This window comes from Pygocentrus nattereri, chromosome 12 (genome assembly GCF_015220715.1).
Source record: "Pygocentrus nattereri isolate fPygNat1 chromosome 12, fPygNat1.pri, whole genome shotgun sequence".
Classification (NCBI taxonomy): domain Eukaryota; kingdom Metazoa; phylum Chordata; class Actinopteri; order Characiformes; family Serrasalmidae; genus Pygocentrus; species Pygocentrus nattereri.
In genome coordinates, this window is record NC_051222.1 from 25445423 (window position 1) to 25463749 (window position 18327).

General features: G+C 38.9%; 1 protein-coding gene across 2 annotated transcripts in view; it reads right to left on the reverse strand.

Annotated features, from left to right (window-relative positions):
• Positions 1-17822, reverse strand: part of klf12a (Kruppel-like factor 12a) — a 36732-nt gene extending 18910 nt beyond the window's left edge. For both annotated transcript variants that reach the window (XM_017715117.1, XM_017715116.1), the window contains exons 1-2: positions 17602-17822; positions 2911-2982 (exon numbers count right to left, since the gene is read on the reverse strand). In XM_017715117.1, the coding sequence (XP_017570606.1) occupies positions 2911-2976 (66 nt within the window). In that variant the 5' untranslated portion in view covers positions 2977-2982; positions 17602-17822. The remainder of the gene's footprint in view (positions 1-2910; positions 2983-17601) is intronic.
• Between the last annotated feature and the right edge of the window lie 505 nt (positions 17823-18327).

Consider the following 18327-nt stretch of genomic DNA (forward strand, 5'->3'; position numbering starts at 1 on the left):
GTGGTTGCTATGGTGTTGCCTGGCTATTACTATGGTACCCCAGGTGTAAATGCTTGAATGTTCATGCATGCTGTAACATAGTTAAAAGAATATTTTTTTAGCTATTTTTTCACAACTGGTTGTCAATCAAATAATCAACCGTACGTCAAATTACTGCAATTGCACACACATTAATTCCAGTTGTTAACACGACAAAGATGGCAGTAACCAAATATTTATTAATTATAACTTTACATGATGAACCAGTCAACCAAAACACAAAACAACAAAAAACATGTTAAAACAACAACAACAAAAACAAAACTCCAGTAAAATGTGAGTTAATTAACACAAATGAACAGAAACTCATTTGTTTTTGTTCTTTACAGTGCACTGATTGAATCATCATAATGATTCACATGTTCACGTCAGAATTACACAACAGGTACAGTACTCGTGCTGTCTTAAATCAAGCATGTCTGAAGTGTAGACTGCTATATATAGCAACAAAGGGAAGAGCCAACCGTTTGACATTTTCACTTTGGAGTTAGATGTCTTCATCCATCAATAGCTATATTTCATGATATTAGCAGTAGGCAATATGCAATATGCAGCTGTGGATTTCAAAATGTAATCATTTTGAAGATATTCCAAAGACAATTGTCACCATGTTGGAAAAGAGAACTGATAGAATGAGGAGACTAATTTAATTTTAGTTTAAACATTAAAACTTATTTGAATCTATTTAAGTAAGGCAATGCTAGCATGACTGTTGCTTTACTGTTCATTTAGAGAAGAAACAGCCGTAGACCTCACCTAATGAATAGATGTTTGTAACAGCTTTCAAAGCCAGAGATAAAAAAAATGTATTGCCAAAGGATATTGAGTTACTCATTATGTTTGTGATTTCCATTAAAGAATTGTATAAAATCAGTTATTGCTAAAGAGGACTGCATTTGAATTTCACTGTGGATCAGCTGCTGCTCCAGCTGTTTGAACCTGTCTGTGCTGACTAGTGAAGGAGAGTGAAAAAAACCAAACGCTTTTTGAATCACTATTTCCCATTTTCATTATCATTCCAATTTTTATTTGTCAAGTGTTCGATATTGTCACTTAATTGTAGACCTATTTAGTCATTGGCTTTTTTCACCCAAAAGTTTTGGTCATTTTTTCCCTTTGGCCACTTTTTGCCCTAGTGCAAAACATTATTGTCCAATTTGAGATGCTGTTACTTAACATAAATCTTGGTTTTAGTTAGTAAAGTACAAAGTACATTTGGGAGCAGTCATGAGCTGGAAGTTAGGGAACCAGCCTTGTGACCGGAAGGTCAATGGTTCGATCCCCTCTGCTGACAGTACATGACTCAAGTGCCCTTGAACAAGTCACCTAACCCCCAACTGCTCCCCAGGCACCATGGATAGGGCTGCCCACCACTCCAGGCAAGTGTGCTCAATGCCCACTAGTGTATGTGGTGGTTTACTGCACAGATGGGTCAATTGCAGAGATGAAATTTTCCCGTTGTGTGACTAATAAGAGTCACTTAATCTAATCTTAATCTTAATAGTGTATATTGTGAAAGAATACTCAAGACACAGGTCCAATGACAATACCAGCAGGGCAAGCAATAGTGTCTGTTAGAAGTTCTGTTACACTAATAGAGTTAGGTCAATTATAACAGGATTGCTATTCCTGAGGAAGCTTGAGGTTTAGCCAATTCCAGAAAAGTCTTATCAGTTCACAGATCTTCAAAAATCAGATCTAATCAAATGACATTGTCCTCAAGTAAAACTAATCCAGCTGGAATATGGCTTTAGTTTCATAGTAGATAATGAATGACTCATACAGCATAATAAGCCTTAAGATTAAAAACTGAATAACAGGCCTAATAAAAGGGATTGAACATATGTAAGTTATGAACTAATTACCCTGAATATTACACATCCATACACAGACAAAAAAACTATATGTTCTTTGTGACCCTCTCTGTCACATTATCTGAGGCTACATCTGTCCTAATTTTCCGCTGTGTTTACTGCGGTTGGTTGGCTTGGAGGCTGCGCAGCTGAAATGGAACTCGTTTTGAAACTTAATGTCTCTCTCTCTCCCTCCTCTGCCTCTCTCTCCCCTTCTCTGCCAGAGCCCCCTGTCCAGCTCTTGCCCCTGTAAGGGGGGCTCCTGCTTATTACAGCTAATTTTCCGAATCCTAGTAGCTTCTGGTCAAGACGGTTTTAATGGGGGACCAAAAGTTTCCAAGAAGAAGAAGGAAAAGTGCTTTGGCACAAACAGAGCATGCTTTGCTTTATGACGCACTTCAAAACTGCCCACGCGCGTCCTGCACTCACGCCGCTCACACACACAACAGTCAATATGAAAGACAAAAACAGCAAGAAAGGATAGGCACACTGGTCTAATACTGCAGTGCACTCTGTATCATTTAAAATAAAAAATAAAAAAATCAAGCAAAAAATAAAATATATCTAAAACAAAAAAGGGACCCCCCTGCAACCCTGAGGGAGAAGCGGCTTAGAAAATGGATGAATGGACAAAAAAAAATATATAAAATATAAAATAAAATAAAATAAAGGAACACAAATAAGCTTAGAAAACCTAAAATAGAAAAAATTTTAAAATATATAAAAATTAAAATACGACAATACAAAGAAGAAATAAACACACATGAAAAAAATATATAATAAATAATCAAAAATAAAAATATTAAAACAACAATGTTAAAAAAAATGTAATAAAAATAAACTATAAAATAAAAATAAAACCATAGAAAATAGAAGTAATGGAAAAATATACATTTATAATTTATAAAATAAATAAACTATATATATATATATATATATATATATATATATATATATATATATATATATATATATATAGTTAACTTTTGCTGCTTTAGCTTTTGCTGCTGCTGCTTACCCTTCTCTGTGCCTGCAGGGGCTCCGTTTTGACTCGCAGGACAGGCATCCCGTCCAGCATCAGCATCCTGCTCTGGGGACACACAGGGACACAGAACAGGCACATTAGCCTTCCTCATACTGAAATACATGATTCATCACTTCCACACAAATAAAAAATATCACATCCTCACAGTTATTACCCCAAGTAAGGAAACTGACTGACAAAACTGAGCTCATGTAGAAATAATGTAAACATTTGTATCAAATAATTTCAGTGCATTACTTTCTTGACTGTAAATAATAATGGAATGAAAATCTGAAGGAATGCATGAATTAATGAATTAATTAACAGGGAGGTAGAGAGTGATACAGAAAAATGCATTAGTCTAACAGTATGTGACAGGTTGGACATACAAGGGTTGATAAAGTGTAATGAACCATTCTAATCGTACAACGAATCCTTTTTACAGTCATGTGGCATATAAAAGCAGCACAGGTGCAGTGCCTGAGTGAAGTGTTGAGCTATTTAAGAGCTCCATGTGCCCCCACCAGCACCCTGGCCCACCCCCACACACACCCACACCTCATCATGAATAAATTCATCCAGTGGACAGCTGGCTGAAGATGTGTAGATACTGACAGGCAACGCATGTGAAATGTTTATGCTTTGTGAATATGAGCATAGTTGTCAGTGTCTTGCACTGGTCTTGTGTGTTTTAAGCTGATTTTAGAATAATAATGAGTGTCAGAAAAGTGCACATGACTATGTTAAGTGCTTTGTTTGACCTGTTTTTCCAGCCACCTATTAAACTTTTTAACCAAAAGAGCAATTACAGATAAATATTTACATGTATATAATACATGTGGGATGTGTCACTATTACTTACTATCTATATGCATATGCAAAAGTTTGAACACCCAGTCAAATTACACATTTTGATTGATTGCATAAGTTTCTGCAGCAATTTTCACACAATATTAAAAAAGCCCAAACAGAACTTGAGACAAATTTCAAGAGTTAAAAAACGATTTAATTTATTTGCTCAAGAAAACACTGTTATTATAATAAATACATTATTAACTGTAACATTAATAATTTGATCAATCAGTTCTTCATTGACTTAAGCATGGTGTGTGGGTGGTGAATTTGAGCAAATCTATATAATTATGTTTATTTGCATTTATTCTCGTGACTGCCAGGATAAATGATTGTCTACAGTTTCCTTAAGCCTAAGATTTTTCCACAGTACTACAACACATACATAATACACACATGCTATTATTGCACATGGGTATCTACAGTTGTATGAAAAATTTGAACACATTTGGGAATTTAAATTTAACCAACTCCAACTTAAATGTGGCTTTATTCAGTGTAATTTCTGCGTATTTGCTGTTTTTCACATATTTGAAAGTAATAAAGCATAAAATAGAAATGAATACAGTGTGTCATAACGTTTTGCACAGGCCACATTTTGTTTGAATTTTTGTCCAATGTCAATTTCAGCAAATGCACAGTAATTGTATATTAAACCCACACACACTGTAGAAGATGAGTTAACTTGTTAACTTATTTTCACTTAGAAAATCCACAACACACATCAATTTAATCAGGAGTGCCCAAATATAAAGTCTATAAGAACTGTGCAAAATACATAAGAGATAACCATGAATGAAAAAAAAAAACAAATACACCTTTGTGTTTGTGTCTGGACAAGGCTTGACTTACAAACCACCAAAAATGGCATTACAGTCACTAGAGCATTGATCAACACTGTAAATCTAACACACATGCTGTACCATTCATCCAATGCAAGCCTCCTTGTTGGCAAGGAGTGGATACTAGTCCAGGAAATCATAATGAAATCCTGACACACAGCTAACCTTATCAGTGTATGCATTACACAACTTCAATTTACTGGCAAAGTAATGGGCTTTGTGCAACGGATCAGTGTATCACTCCCCAGCCATCATTGCCATGCTAAGGATGTTCGAAAAAAAATGTGCAGAGGCAACAGTATTATGTCGCCTCCCCTTACAAATAAATGTTGCATGGTGTTGCACTACAGTGAACACGTCTCAGGTTGGTAGGGTTCAGCAGGCCAGTGGTGCTTTCATTGCTCAGCATGTACAGTAGCGTGTTGATAAATGGAGCTGGTCGATTGCGTGCGGAAATCACCTCGATTCTCTGTTGCGGCCGCTGATTCAGGAGAGACACACAACAGAAACATGCTGACTGCTCCGGCCTCCGCTGACCTGCTTTCCGAACCAGTATTTCTCTGTGTATGTGTGTGAGCAATAAAGCAGACAGGATGTCAGAGGAAATGGGTGTGGTCCTGAATGGCTGCACACCAATTACAAGTCCACAACCCAGGCTCCTGAAAGTGTATGAATCCCAGAGCACCTAAACCTGCATTAACCTCCGAAACTGCAGACTTATTATTCCAGAGCCGCCTGGTCGACCCACACTTTTCAAAGTATTGGGGCGAGACATGGGGCTGAATTTCTTCTCTATAAAAATCTCTATAAGCTCATAGACCGCTAACAGATACTCAAGTTCAGTGGCAGAGCCAGTTAAAACCCTCTCTTCAACTGTTAGCAGGAGAGGGGACCTTTATTATATATTAAGAACAAATATCCAAATATATGACTCTAATTTATGGTCACAGTGTCATTATTTATTGTCACTATGTGAAATATACTTTTTATATACACTATTGTTGAAGCATGCAGACACAAGAAAGCCAATATGTCCTCTCTCACACACACACACACACACACACACACACACACACACACACACACACACACACACACACACACACACACACAAAATCCACAGAAGCCTCAACAACTTAATAACAATCTACATGGCATTTTATGTAAGTTTTAGAGCACAATTTCTACTGACTTGCTGAGTTTAACACATCAGAAAAGAAATAAAACACACAATATAAAATGCATCATAACCTTTGCCCAAGCTACATTTTTTGCTTTATTTTTTACAAATATGTTAAATTCAGCAATCAAACAGTTAAGTAGCAAATTGTGTATTAAAATGAACAAACATGTGTTCTCTGTAAAGAATGTGCTCACTCATTTTCAATTGGAAAATCAGCACAACGTAATGTGGACAAAGGCACCCCAAATTTTGCATTTGACTGTATTTATAATACTTATCAGTATTTAGTGTCTTCATTCTTTGCCTTTATTACAGCTTCCATTCTTTTCAGAAGACTCACTTTCAGTTTTTCAAGGGATATTTTTGACACCTCCAAAGCTCAGTCTTAGAAGTTGGTTGCATTTTCTGCTTCTCATAATGCAACCCAAATGACAAATTCAGGTGTATCAGTCCATAAAACCTTTCTCTGCATCATATATGTCCAATCAGTGCAACCATTATACTTTTATGTCTGTCTTATTTTCTCAGTAAAAGCTTCTTGTCATCTACACATCCTTTCAGACTCATAGTATTGAGTTCAGAAACTCCTGTGGATTTTTCAGATCTGAAGTCAGAGTGGAGCCTAATTTTTTCCTCTCTCAGAGATGAAAGCTTTAACCACTGTCTATCTGACGGTGGCGGTCTTCAGGTCTTGCACTATTGTTGGGAGTCTCATTTTCATTATTTTTTTTAATACATTTTTAACTCATTTTGGAAACTCCTGTTTTATTCCTTTTTCTTTGGCTTCTCCCTCCTTCTGCAAGTGAACTTTTGCACAATATTGTATACAGAAAGGATTTGCAGGTGTGTTGCTACCTCTGTATTATTTAGTTATTAATATTAAGACTTATTCAGTAACGACTTTGCATTATATGTTATCTAAATAGAAGAAGAGTAGATCCTTACTATTTATAAAATTAATACAATGATTCTGTAAACAATATACTTCCTGACACATCCTAAATTTCCCAGAAGAATTCTTTTTAATGTGGCTTACTGTTCCTGAGACTAACCATCAACATCTCATGCCGTAGTGGACAAGAGCGAGAGCCTTATGTTAGACAGCTGTGTCCCTGTAACACCCCATACAACCTCTATGAGGCTTGAATGTATCCCAGAACATCAATAAATCACTACACTAGAGGTTTATTGCCACATACAGACACTGAAAACGGTTCATAACCTGAGTTCTCAGCAGCAGATACAAGATCAGCATGCTAACACTGAGACTATAATGGTTACTAATGACTGGCTTGGTCTGCAGAAATGGGAAGTGAGTGACTATCATTGGGATCAATGAAAGGTTGTGGTTGGAATCCGTACTTGAGTTGAATAGCCTCTGTGGGCAGGAGAGATTTTCTTTGGCGCTTATTTTGGTGAGGGAGAAGTTTTGGTGATAGAAGAGTTGGCCAAGATCAACCTTATTCAGAATGAGGCATGATATGTTGGTGAGGAGAGTTCAAGGTAGATTCACTTCAATCTACACTTGGTAGGAGACGAGTGGCTATTTCACAGAACCAGACAAAAACCAAGATGTGGCCAAGTGCATGTAAAGGAATACTTCTTCTGAATATGCAAATGTTCATAACAATGAATAAAAGCTAGGTGCCAAACCAGCATTACATAAATGTGAAGCCATGATGTCACTTTTAGAAAAAGTACATCTTAAAGTACTTCACGTAGGAGTGCTGAGCAAGGGTCAGCTCTGTTAGAATGGAATTCCATCGATTTCTCCAAAGTTCCCTATAATCAAATTTATTTATATGGAGATATAAATGTGAAATGATGTGAAATGCACCATCCTGGAGAAATGCATTGTTTACAGCAGTGGTCTTAGGAACCAGACATCTGAAGTGTTTAACTGTTTTTTTCACAGTATCCATAAAATGCAATTTCCACCTGTTTTGGACATCTCTCACTTGAATTCAGCAATATTTTTGTTCTTCAATATTGTTGATACAATTCTGTTTCAGTGTGATTTACAGATATGGAAACTATTTTCATTTTCGTCTTTTGGTCTAAAATGTAAAAAAAATATAAGCAGTATTCTACATAAAAAAAACAAAGAAGATTTTACCATTTAACATTTATCATAACAAACCTCAGGTGATGTGTAGGTTCCCTGCTCATTTTGGATAGTAAATAAAACATTTATTTATCATTTATCTAAATGTATTTATTATATCTATATTTGTGATGCAGACGTTGCACTAGTTTCACCACTGTAAGTCAATACGTTTCTCTACAATTAACCATTTAACATCACACTGTGAATGAATCTCAACTGTTGAATTATGTAGACTTTAAAAATCAGTAGAATTCTCCTTAAATCCATAAGGATATCTGAACTAGCTATAAAAGCCAAAGTGACCCGTTTGGCTCGATGTACTCGATAACCTATAGTTGAAGAAGAAGTCTGAAAAGGGTTAACCCTAACCCTAATCTCTTCATTTTAATTCCAGGATTACACCTAATCCTTGTCTAAGAAACTCACCAGAAAAGAATTATCTACGCATAACAGGACATCTTTTGGCCCAGAAAGATGAGTGCTGAAAACTGGACAGAGACGAGAAAGTGGTGACTCAACATTTTTGGATCATGTTTTGTAAAGGAGACAGTCAGTTTCATCAGAGTGCACGACCTCAGTCAGGTCAGCTCGACTTCCTTCCACCCTTCTGCGCTGCCAATAACCAGATTCAAGCTTTACCCCCAGTGCCTCCTGCGCAAATGCTGCCAACTCCACCTCTGCTAAATGCTCTCCCTCCTCACACTGACAGATAACAGTGTTAATGGCTTTTATTTCCTGTCTTCTTAACTCTTTCACTGTTTTGCTGCTTGAGGTTTAAAGCAACTTCACCCAAAAGTGTTAGCATTACTAACAGTGAATAGACACTAGCATGGATCACTCAGCATGAATTCATTTGAATAATGCTTACTGGCTACTAACTTTAATTGACTGCTAGTATTATTCTTAATAAACATTCCTTTATTAAACAATATTCCTTTACAATGATGATCCTTAACAATCAAAAACAAAATACATACTAATTTCTCTTAAACTCAAATGCAGTTGAATACCCAAAGCTGCTTTGGTGCACAACATTAGCTTCTTTAGTTTTGCTACCATTATAGCATTGATAGCTTCATTAGCCTTGCAGCTCTAGTGCAAAACCAAAAAAGCAAATGTTGGACACCAAACACATCTTGGCTGATCGGCTACATTTGGGCTAAGAGGAAAATTGTATAAATTAGATTTTTGACTGAAATATTGCTTTAAGGTTTAGGTAATAGAAGCTCTTGCTAGATAGTTATAAATCTTCTACCCTAAGTACAGAGTCATCTGGAATTTATATTCACAGAGTACTAATCTTACATCAGCATCATCCAAACCTGCACTAATCATATTGTATGTATCTACAATATGTGTTAAAGATCTACCCGGAGACCAGACTGATGTCTGGAAGGACCCCCTGCTGTCTAAGGCTGCTGTCAGTGACAGATAACAGAGATGTCTTGGTCTTCCCGCTCTGGATCCGCTTGCAGGAACACAGGCCTGTCTTGCTGGATTCTCCTGCTTTGCGTAATCAGACTTCGCCAAAAAAACCCAGTAGTGACTTCAGACTTTCCATTTCAGCGGCGCTAGTTTTCCTTGGCAGGATGACTCGAGTCAGATGGGGGCTGCTGCTGGGCAGAGCCAGGACATTGCTGAACCTCAGAGAGCGTGTGTGCATGTGTGAGTTTGTGTGTGCACTTGGGAGAGGTGAACTGTTCCACTGTCTGTTTTCTACGAGAGAGAATGCGTTGCCTCCAAGATATAACTGGAAAGGCACTTGGACAAGACCAAGGACAAAAACAACTGAAGGGCCGAAACTAAACGTCCCAGTTTCCTCAAACCGATCTCTGGTTTAGAGGAGTATCTGAACATTCTCAGGCTAGTGCTCAGCCAAAAGGAAAGGAAATAAACAATGTCCTTTACACTTAAAGTTTTGTTTGCTGAAGCTAACTCTTCTGAAACTCAGCAGCGAAAAAAATAAAGTCCCTCCAAAATGAAGGCAGAAGCAAACATAGTTTCTGTCTTCAATACAGCTAATTAGCTAGCCAACGTCAGCAAACACAGAGGCTAGTTAATGTTAGCTTGAGTTCAGCACAGTGCATTTAACTGCTCAGATTAGAACTGAATATGCTATACATAATATTCACATATTTTGCTAGATATAGTAATTACTAGTATTTACCAGATATAGAGGTTGGTGTCACATTTCATACCCTTCAACTGTCCTTCAACTGCTCTTAGCTCTTTTCCAACAAGGGCCTTAAAGCACCAGCCCTTGATGAGCATCTGTTGCTGATTATTGTCCATTGTTTTTGTGAAAGTCTGAAGCTGATGACTGCCTGATGACGGTTTCTGACAGTGCTGTTTCGTTTCAACTTATAGGGTAACTCTTAAAATCACTGCAGAAGCCCACTGGCCCTTTGCTATCTGCTGAGCTGATCAGTCTAGACCTTTGCAGGTCTTCCAGCTTTCCTTTTCAGTTTTCCTTTTACACAGACACAGAAAGTATGTGGGTGCTGGCCTTCAGCTATATTCTTTTTAGTGTGTTTAAATGCAGCTTTGAATAGAAGAAGTGAAACAAAGGTGGGCTAATGGAAGGCCTTGGCTGGTGTTAGTGATGTCTAGTGCTAGATTTGATCTGTGTGCAGTGGAATTAACCCATTTCCTTAATTATGTGAAAATCATATCTTTCTTTGGGTCATCCATCACCAGGACTGTTAAAACAATTTTTCATTATGAAAACAACAATAAACAATAAGCATATAGTCACACGGTAGCTTCCAGTCTACATTACACACTAATTACTCTCATTCCAAAGCTATTTCTCATTTGCAGTCTATTAAAGCTACTGAGGTTAGGTTTTCTAAGTTTGCTGCTGAAGTTCAGCTTCTGCACTTTCCCCATCCTTCTCCCTGCTCTCCCTCAGAGCTAGCCAAAACATACTCCTTCACACATCTGTTATTGATTTGGGGCATGGCCTCAACACCTCAAATTCTATCTGTCTGCCTGAGACACCCTGACCCCCTACAGCCCAGCTGACGACAGGTCAAGCTCCACGGAGTATGGAGGTATCAAAGAAGCTTTCAGAAAGATGCTGGCTGCCTTTCAAGAATAGTGGAAAACGGAGTCGATCCAATAAGACAAATGTCTTTTCTCTTTAACAACAGACTAATCAGAGCTGACAGGATGTGTTCCAGACTGACACATGCAAGCACACTCAGAGTAGTGAAAAAAAATGTCACAAGTCTTTCCTGTCACAACGTTGGCCAAACGAAACCTTGCACGAAGTGCTACAACACTTCTACACACTCTCTCATTTTGCTTTTCTCTCCTTCTCTTTTTGTGATTTTGTCATCAGTTCCGTGCCTAACACCTTGCCGTGTGTCATAAGTTCATGCCCTGTTATAAGAGCAGCTTTTTGTGCGGTTATTTTACAATGTATTGATTGATAGTTGATTCAGTGATTTTGGCTTTCAGAAGCTAATGTCAGATCAGTATATGAAAAAAGAAACAGGGTAACAAGCCCATTCTCCCTCTTGGCCTCTTGGTCCCAAGCTGGATCTGCTGGTACTGCTGTGCGCTCTTGCATGGAGAACGCGTGCCAGAAAGATCTGAAGCCGCCTCTTTAGTGTTCCCTTGGATGGGATCAGACAGATGTGTGCAATTTGACTTGAACTATTGAACCACATACTCTCAAACTGTTTATTATCAGAGGCCCCGGGATTGCGCAATAAGTGAAGGCCATCACTGTTTGGCGATATTGTGCAATGGTGCGGCAAAGACCATGAGGAAGCCTGTGCAAAAAAACAACCGAGTGAAGGTACTCGTAAGGCATGAAGATTTGCCGAGAAGCGGCGTGAGGATTTATCTACCACCTGAGGATTATTAGCTTTGGTATTACTCTGTAAGCTAAACGAGTGACCTCATGCCAAACCATGACCTCAACCAATGAAGTGGCAACTAAACAAACAAGATCGTTAACTACTGTGGCTGCATGTGGAATGGCTCCCTTGTGTAACAGAGCAGCCAGTGCTAGGACTCTAATTAATTACTGTTAATAGCAGTTTTCCATTAAAGTCTAGCACTAGACCTCATCTGTTTGGAGAGGAATGGAACCCTTTACTACAGCCGTCTTTGCCTAATTACTCAAAGCATAGCTGGTGCTTAGACTGTGATGCTTAGAACAACCACTTGCACTATATTAAGTGCACTAGTGCATAACTTATGAAAGCCATATTCCGAATTAACCACCGTAGTTATAGGGAGGACAGATATTTTCTTTGTGCATGACCGTAAATGACCAAAAGGTGCTAGCGCCTGGTGTGCTAGCACAGCTGGAAGAGATCTGTGCGCATTCCCACCAGGCCCTGCAGGCTCGGGGGGCAGTGGCTGGCCCTCCCCAGCTGTCCTCGGCATTGTGGGAAAGCCTGGGCTTCCTCTAAAGCAGTGCCAGAAAACACTCATGCAGCATTGTGAGTGCCAGTGACCAACCATGCTAACTAGTGTGACCACTAGCGAAACCGCTAGGAAGCCATACATCATGACCTGCCCGAAAGCAAAACTTGACCAGAAGGACAAACTGAAATGGTGAAAACACAAGAAGACAAGATGAGAGGTTCTTAGGGCAGCAGTACAAATAAGACAAAGGAACACAAGTTAGGGGGCCAGGCACTAAAAAATATGATTGGTCAAATTTACTTCGTTCAAATTTGTAAAAAAATTTAAATATATATATTTTATGAATACCATTATTGCTAAACATAAGTAAACTCACAACAAAATTTTGTTGCTGTCATATAGTACTGTGCAAAAGCAAAAGACAACCTTTAATTTATTTTATATCAAGTCATTAAGTACAAGTAAGTTTTTAGGAAAAGTCAGAGGAAAATAAGGGAAAACACAGGAGTTTCCAAAACTGGTGTTCAAAACATTATCAAAAGATAAAGAGAAAATGGGACTGGTGGACCTGGTAGACCACCAAAACTGTCACTATCAGATAAACATGACTTAAAACTTTCATCTTTGAGAGAAAATCAAGCTCTTCCTTCAGTTCCCTTCAAAATTCACAGGTCCCTTCTGTTCAGTCTCTTGAAAAGAATGGAAGCTGTAAAAAGGTAAATGATGGACACAGTATATACTGAAACCTCTAACATATTTAATTGATGAGCTAATTTTTTTCCAGCTTTCTGTAACTTAATAACGAGTCAATTTTTGGAAACTCTTCACATTTTACAAGTGGATTATCATATCTAATCTCCTCAGAAATAGCTCCTGAAAAATGAGTGTTTTTGGCTGTTTTGACTACAAATTAAATGAATGATAGGCTTTTTTTACTTTTTGCATAGTACTGCACTTTATAAGCAAATTACTTGTGTCAAGTAAATTCAAAGCACTATATTTTCAAGTCTAGGACGGAAGGAAGCAAATGAGAGAAAACTGCAGAAAAGTATGCAACACATTCTGCCTCACCCAGTCTCACCTTGGGTGACATCTCACTTTTCAGCAGAAAATGCCTATTCTTTCATCCTTCTTAGCTAAGCATTACCGAGCCACTGCTCATAACGACTCAGGCAGCTGTGTTTGCCTCCTGACACCACACGCACACTCTTATGGGACTGGGCAAGAACTGTTATTCTCCAGCCTGCCCTGTGCTCGGCTGGAAAAGCTGCAGCTGCAACTGCAGGAAACGGAGAGAAGACACAAGGAAAGGAAAAAGGGGAAACATTTTTTTGCTTTTTTGTTCTTCTGTTTCCATATATTGGATAATTTTCTTCACTTCTTTTGAAAATTTTTATGTATAATGTATTATGTAAACATTGTTAAAGTTTCATAATGTAGCGTTCAGTCCATCCAGTCCATATATGGACACTGAGCTGCAAAAACAGTCCATTTAGACTTAACTCTTTCTGTGATGTCACAAGCATGTTTACAGGTTTACACATCCAGCTACTCAGCCTACAGCTATTCACCCAGCTCCACCCATTCATGCTGAAGTTATAAGGAGCTGTTTCAGTATATATGGCACAGTACAGGGCAACCAATCAGAACAAAGCTCATTTACATACATACATCCTAAGGGCATAGAACAGCCTCTTTAATTCCTTTAATGTGTGTGTACTGGAATGGCTAAGGAAATGAAAAAGAGAGGTTAAAAATCATTTCATTATTTAAAAATAATTATTGTTAGCACACAAATGTTATAAGTAGACATCAGGGGGGAAGATACAAGCAAAATGTAGGATTTGGGTCACTTATATTGCTTTGGTTATAGCTGTTAATTGCACTTCATGTCTATACAACCATCTGAATCTGAATCTGGAATCTAGAGAGTGAAAGAGATGCAGGGAGAAAGAAAGAGAATGAGAGAGGGATAAATAGAGGAAAGACTTCTACAGATATCTTTTTTTCTGTATAATTATCACTATTAGTATTAAGCACTACTTTCATTGCTTTGGCAACAGTTGTTAATTACAGGTCATGAAAGAGATACAGAAACAAAGAGAGAATGGCAGAAAGAAAAAGAGAGAGGGAGTCTTTTAAGATTGTTTTTGATGTATGTCTGTATGTGTGTGAGAGAAAGCGAGAGAGATCAAGGAGAGAAACCTCAAACTCACACTAGCATGCCCATGCCACATGCTAACACGGCAGTACACAGCTGTTGATCAGTGACAGAGTCTTAACCCATAACCCTGTCCACATGGAACTGCTCCCCCTTCCCCTCCCTCTCCTCCCTCCCCTGCTCCCCTACACCAAGGTCAGGCCCCACCAGGAGGTTCCTGGGAGTCATGGGGTCAAAGTTCGGCCACAGGAAGTGCATCCGCTAGCCGGGTTCTGGCGTTCCGGGCTTCGGATCTTTCCAGTGCGCTGCTTAATGGGCCTGGCAGTCAGTGGGGAGAGCCCCTACTTCCCGTACACTACACAAACCACCCTACTCTCTGTAGGTCGGTGAGTCATAGACATGCGTGTGATTCACTTGGGTTTTTGTGCCAAACAGAATCTGATGCAGTATCACTGTCCAGACAAAAAGCTTCAGAAGTCGAGCATCTCTAATACAAAGCTAGACTAGTTCACACTCATACAGCACTGTAGAGCACTGTGCAGAATCCAGTGACTGCTGTTTCTCTGTGGTTTCCAGAACTGGAGTTCAAACAATTATTCAAAGTTACCGACAATATGGGACTTTTAACAACAATGCAAGACCTGGTAAACCACAAAAACTCTCACAAGTACATAAACAGTACTTAAAGCTTTCATCTTTGAAAGAAAATCAAGCTCCACTCTGCCCATCCTTTCACTCTGAGAGTACAGCCTGACGCTATCAGTCTAAAGATATGTGTAGCTGTCAAAAAGCTGTTACTGAAAACAATGGACTGGTCATCCCAGAGTCCAGACCTCAACATCACTGAGTGTATTTGGACAGTAAGAAACAGAAAATGCTCCCAGTTTTGAAGACTGAGCTTTGGAAATGTGGAAAAATATCCTTGCAGATTTCTTTGGAATATCAGAAAGTAAGCAATTGTATTGAATTCAGTTGTTCTGAACCTTATTAAAACCTATAAAGCCTGTAAAAATACAGTTTCTGGTTCTGATCATCAGAATCCCCATGAAGACGTTTCTGTTGTGACTGGTCTTGAATGAATTTTGATAAAGCAGATGAATCAGTGTTAGATAAAAGCAGTAGTTCCCAGTGCTGATCCAGGAGTATAGTCATCCTGGATATAGTCTTCCCTGGTGTAACATCCCGGGGGACTGTTTAACATAATCAGGGTTTCTCATTTACCTAGATAACCTAAGCTGGAAGTTGAGATTGGCCAACAGGGTTGTTCTTTACTTCTTCTCCTCCTTGATATTACAAAATGTCCCAGTGATCCAACTAATCTGCTAATCAGCTTGGTAAAGGAACTAAAATGCTAAAACACTATCACTGTCAATAAAATGGAGAAAGAAACAGTATCCTTGCTTTCTACGCAAGTTAACATAACAGGCTTTGACTGTAAGTCATTTTGGACCATTTCTATTGATAAATAGGTAAAAAAATACAAAGCAGAGGTGCCAAATTTTGTTTGATGCAGAGCAGGGCTCCAGTACTGAGATCTTGGCTTCTGTATTCTAGTTGACATACCTAACTAGCTGCCTTCATCATCCCTGTTGACTCTGGCCATGTTTGCATTTCGCCCACACTCCTTTGACCTTTGACCTCTCCCTTCACTGTAGATGTGCGACCCAGCTACAACAACAAATCGGCCAAGGGTGAACCTGCCTGGGCCTGCAGGGTCAGCAGAGGGCCAAAACATGGCCGACGTTTTGCTTACATTCCAGATGTTTCAGCTGTGGAAGGTTCTTGGAGAAAGGGCAGGCCCTATGACCCCAAGCCTCTGGGCCCCTGTGACCGAAGAACGTAACTCACATCTCCAGAGGAGAGACCACTGCCAGACTAATAGGCGTACAGGATGAACATTCAGGTGTGTGCGTGGGTGGCATGATGCTCAACACTTTGCTCCAGTGGAACGGATGGGTTCGGATGCTGTGCTGCTCTTAACTACACTCTGAAAAATAAAGGTTCCTAAATGGTTCTTGATTTGTATATGCAGTTCTAGGAAACCTTTAAGTGGCATATACAATTTACATTATGTGTATGTTCTTAAGACTTTCAAAAGCTTCAACAGACTTCTGCTACATTTGCTTTAAATAATAATCCATTGAAAGATTCTTAGGGTGGTTCTTCTATGTCAATGCTGTTAAAAAAAAAAATACGCCTATACTAGAAAATGTGGTTCATTCAGTGGTTCTCAATCGTGGTCCTGGTCATGGAGTATTCTACTCTTCTCATTTTGATCATGTTCTTATGTGTGTAATCATCTAATTAACAAGCTTTCTCCATACCACCTTGGCATGTTCCTATAAGCAAACCTCATCTGAGGTTGAGTGAATGCATCCAGAAACATAACCTAGAGCTCTTCTGTCTAACTGCTATTGACTAGAGGAGGCCAGCTTCACCAGGCTGCAGATATTGTTGTTCCAAAAAACTGTGCTTGGTATTTGGAAGAGATCCAAAATAAGTATCGCACAGCGAGTGAGAGTAGCACTCTGGGAGGCTCACGCAGTGTGCGTATAATGTATACATAGTTGTCCATATGTTGCATATTTGCTGGTCTTCTCCATGGCAAGGATAGTATTCATACCACAAATAGGAATTTATAGACATATCATGTATAATTATACAGTAACCATTGTGTCTATATTTAATAAACCTCTATGGGTAAAATAAAGTACTTTTTTGTAATGTTCAACATAATTTTATCATAATCGGCATGCTAGTAACAGTACATATTATGAGACAGTGGAAGTTCAATCCAAGTCAGTCACTGATGTCAGGTGTCACTGATGATGGATTACTCTAAATGGGAATTATCATCAACAACGCATGTTGTAAAGAATGCATTCACCTGTAAGCAGATGAAAAGATTACTGCTCAGCTACTGTAAATATAAAAGAAAAATCACTAAAATCTTTCACATTTGAATATCTCATTTGAATTCTTTCACTCAAGTTGAGGGTCACTCTAACTAGACTTGATTTGTGTAAGTAGGTACGGCTGTCAGAGTGACAGATAGCAAGCTGTGCGTTGACAGTCAACTCAGTGAAATGACAGCTGAGCCTAATGTGTAAAAGAGAGAGAAGAGGCAGGCAATGTAATGCAGATTTGAGTAACTAACCTTGTTTGAAGTCCCGGACTGTGAGGGCAAGAACTGTTATCCTTTTTAACGTCCTTTTGGCTCTCTTTCTCTCTCTTTTTCTTTTGCTCTGTCTTGTGTTCCTGTGTGGTCAGCTTCTTGTTTGCTGTACTACCTCTCTCTCTCTCTCTGTCTCTCTCTCTCTCTCGTTCCCCTCCTCTTCCGTGGGCTACTCAGGAGGAAATGAATGGGGAGCTCTCTCACTGAGCTGTTGTAGTCTGAAAGCGCACATCACATGACCATTCTGAATGAAGAGAAGGGGGGTGGACCCTTAGGCTGCCAGGGGCGAGGACAATGTACACCCACCCCGGTGGAGGACTGTGTGTGCATGTTTGTTTGTTTTCGTACATTTCCAGGACGAAAATATTCTGACTTTGTAGGAAAACCAGAGGAAAATACAACTGACCTCTGATGTCTAGATCACCACAATGGTTTTAACTTCCTAAGGCACTTAAAGGTTCATTTGTTTAAAATGTGTGTGTGTGTGTTACATATGGGCACTTACACTTAACTGATATCATTATACATAATCTAAAATGCATATTGTACATATTGTCACACATTTTTACACATAAATACATGCCACCCATATATCGTCACTGTCAGAACAAACCCTTGTATCTGTTTTTGTCATTTTTCATTTTTTTCCACACTTGTAAAATGCCAGTTACCCTTTACATTGTGTCGAAATTTCATCAGGAGTAGACC